Here is a 2,780-nt window from a genome sequence, read left to right on the forward strand (position 1 = left end):
TCCCCGGGGCGGGGTGGGGCAGGGAGGGGCGGGGGCGTGTAGCTGAGGGGCTGGCCCGGGGCGGGGCAGGGCGGGGAGGGGCGGGGGCGTGTAGCTGAGGGGTCGGTCCGGGGCAGGGAGGGGCGGGGGGCGTGTAGCTGAGGGGTCGGTCCGGGGCGGGGAGGGGCGGGGGCGTGTAGCTGAGGGGCCGCCCCGGGGCAGGGCAGGGAGGGGCGGGGGCGTGTAGCTGAGGGGCCGGCCCGGGGCAGGGAGGGGCGGGGGGCGTGTAGCTGAGGGGCCGGCCCGGGGCGGGGCGGGGTGGGGAGGGGCAGGGGCGTGTAGCTGAGGGGCCGCCCCGGGGCGGGGTGGGGCAGGGAGGGGCGGGGGCGTGTGGCTGAGGGGCCGCCCCGGGGCGGGGTGGGGCGGGGAGGGGCGGGGGCGTGTAGCTGAGGGGTCGGCCCGGGGCAGGGCGGGGAGGGGCGGGGGCGTGTGGCTGAGGGGTCGGTCCGGGGCAGGGAGGGGCGGGGGCGTGTAGCTGAGGGGCCGCCCCGGGGCAGGGCGGGGAGGGGCGGGGGGCGTGTAGCTGAGGGGTCAGTCCGGGGCGGGGAGGGGCGGGGGCGTGTGGCTGAGGGGCCGCCCCGGGGTGGGGTGGGGCAGGGGGCGTGTGGCTGAGGGGCCGCCCCGGGGCGGGGTGGGGCGGGGAGGGGCGGGGGCGTGTGGCTGAGGGGCCGCCCCGGGGCAGGACGGGGCGGGGCGGGGGCGTGTGGCTGAGGGGCCGCCCCGGGGCAGGGCGGGGAGGGGCGGGGGCGTGTGGCTGAGGGGTCAGTCCGGGGCGGGGAGGGGCGGGGGCGTGTAGCTGAGGGGCCGCCCCGGGGCGGGGTGGGGCAGGGAGGGGCGGGGGCGTGTGGCTGAGGGGCCGCCCCGGGGCAGGGCGGGGAGGGGCGGGGGCGTGTAGCTGAGGGGCTGGCCCGGGGCGGGGCGGGGTGGGGAGGGGCAGGGGCGTGTGGCTGAGGGGTCAGTCCGGGGCGGGGAGGGGCGGGGGCGTGTGGCTGAGGGGCCGCCCCGGGGCGGGGTGGGGAGGGGCAGGGGCGTGTGGCTGAGGGGTCAGTCCGGGGCGGGGAGGGGCGGGGGCGTGTGGCTGAGGGGCCGCCCCGGGGCGGGGTGGGGCAGGGAGGGGCGGGGGCGTGTAGCTGAGGGGCCGCCCCGGGGCAGGGCGGGGAGGGGCGGGGGCGTGTAGCTGAGGGGCCGCCCCGGGGCAGGACGGGGCGGGGGCGTGTGGCTGAGGGGCCGCCCCGGGGCGGGGCGGGGGGTCGAGGTGCAGGCAGCCACTCATGCGGCTCTGCCCGCGCCCCGCAGGAGGCAGACGGCGGAGGAGCGCGAGGCCGAGCGCCAGCAGGCCAGCCGGCTGATGTTGCACCTGCAGCAGGAGGCCTTCCAGAAGAGCCTGAGCCAGCCGCTGCCGCAGGACCCGCTCTGCATGCACAACTCCTCCCTCTGCGCCCTGCAGAACCTGCAGCCCTGGGCCGAGGACAAGAAGGTCACGTCCGTCTCAGGGGTGGCATCAGTGGTGTGAGGCCCCCACGCTGCCCCTTGGAGCAGGGGGGAGAGACCTGTCTGCACATCCCCACGGAGGCTGCGGGGTGGCTGGGGCTGAGGCCGGACCCTCCTTGCCTGCAGCAGATGCAGACCCCTGGGGCATGGGCTGCTGCCCCCAGGGACCATGATGCCAGTGCGCTCCCTGCTGTGTGCCTGCCCTGGCTGGGGTCTGCCCGGCCTCAGCACCCACGGGGGAGCAAGGAGCCCCAGACACACCCCCCACCCCCGGCGGGCCAGTCCCGGCTGACTGACTCAAAGGCTCTGCCTACAGCTGACTTAGTGACCTATACTGCCAATAAAGGGTTAAAGTCTGTGGTTAATGGAGACCTAGATCCCATCCGCAAGGGCCCTCCCCATGGGAGCTGGGGCCCCTGTACCTGGCTGGGGCTCTCCAGGGCAATACGTGGCCCTTCCCCCCTCACTGCCAGGGGTACAGCCACCCTGACACCTCAGGGCCTGCCCAGAGCTGCCCCAGTATCAGCGAGGCCCAGCCCCCACTTTTCTGTTAGGACTGGAGGCTCCCAGCCTTTGCAGCTCCGCCTGGCTGTGCTGCTGAGGCCCAGGGATGGAGGGGACAGCCCCCCATGGGGAGAAGTGGGAGGGGGCCTTGCCCTGGGGCCCACAGGGAGCTGGAGGGTGAATGGTGCCCTGGGGCCAGCTCATCACAGAGTGAGCATGGAGCTGCGGGGTCAGCCTGGGGCAGCGCCATGTCCATCCAGCCCGGGGTCCTGTCTGCAGGCAGTGGCTGGTGCCAGAGGATGAGGAGAGCAGCGGGGGCTTGGAGCAGAACCACATGGGATCTGACTTGAGCCAGAGCAGAGCTTTCAGAGAACCGCCCACACTTGAGTTCAGCTTGGTCAGGGATGGAGAATCCACCACGACCCCAGGGAAACGGGTCCTGTGCTTATTTTCCTCTCTTAACAAATTCCACCTTCTTTCCAGGCTCAGATAGTCTGGCTTCAGCTTCCAGCCTTGGATCTGTCTGACCAGAGCGAAGAGGGTTTTGTTTCCAAATTTCCGTTCCCCATGTAAGAATGTGCAGGCTGGGATCAAGTCACCCCCGAACCTTCCCGTTGAGGCCCTGGAGTGTGTCACTCCAGGGCAGGTTTCTCATCTCCTCTGACCCTGCTCCAATCTAGCCACGTCCTTCGGGCACCGGATCCCAGCAGCAGCCGCCCCAGGGCCGGATACAGAAGGAAAATCAC

General features: G+C 73.4%; 1 protein-coding gene across 1 annotated transcript in view; it reads left to right on the plus strand.

Annotated features, from left to right (window-relative positions):
• Positions 1-1,552, plus strand: part of TLX2 (T cell leukemia homeobox 2) — a 9,746-nt gene extending 8,194 nt beyond the window's left edge. The window contains 1 exon segment of the mRNA XM_077814735.1: positions 1,336-1,552. Coding sequence (XP_077670861.1) covers positions 1,336-1,552 — 217 coding nt within the window.
• The last annotated feature ends 1,228 nt before the right edge of the window (positions 1,553-2,780 follow it).

The sequence above is a fragment of the Eretmochelys imbricata genome, chromosome 4 (assembly GCF_965152235.1).
Source record: "Eretmochelys imbricata isolate rEreImb1 chromosome 4, rEreImb1.hap1, whole genome shotgun sequence".
In the NCBI taxonomy this organism is placed as follows: Eukaryota; Metazoa; Chordata; order Testudines; family Cheloniidae; genus Eretmochelys; species Eretmochelys imbricata.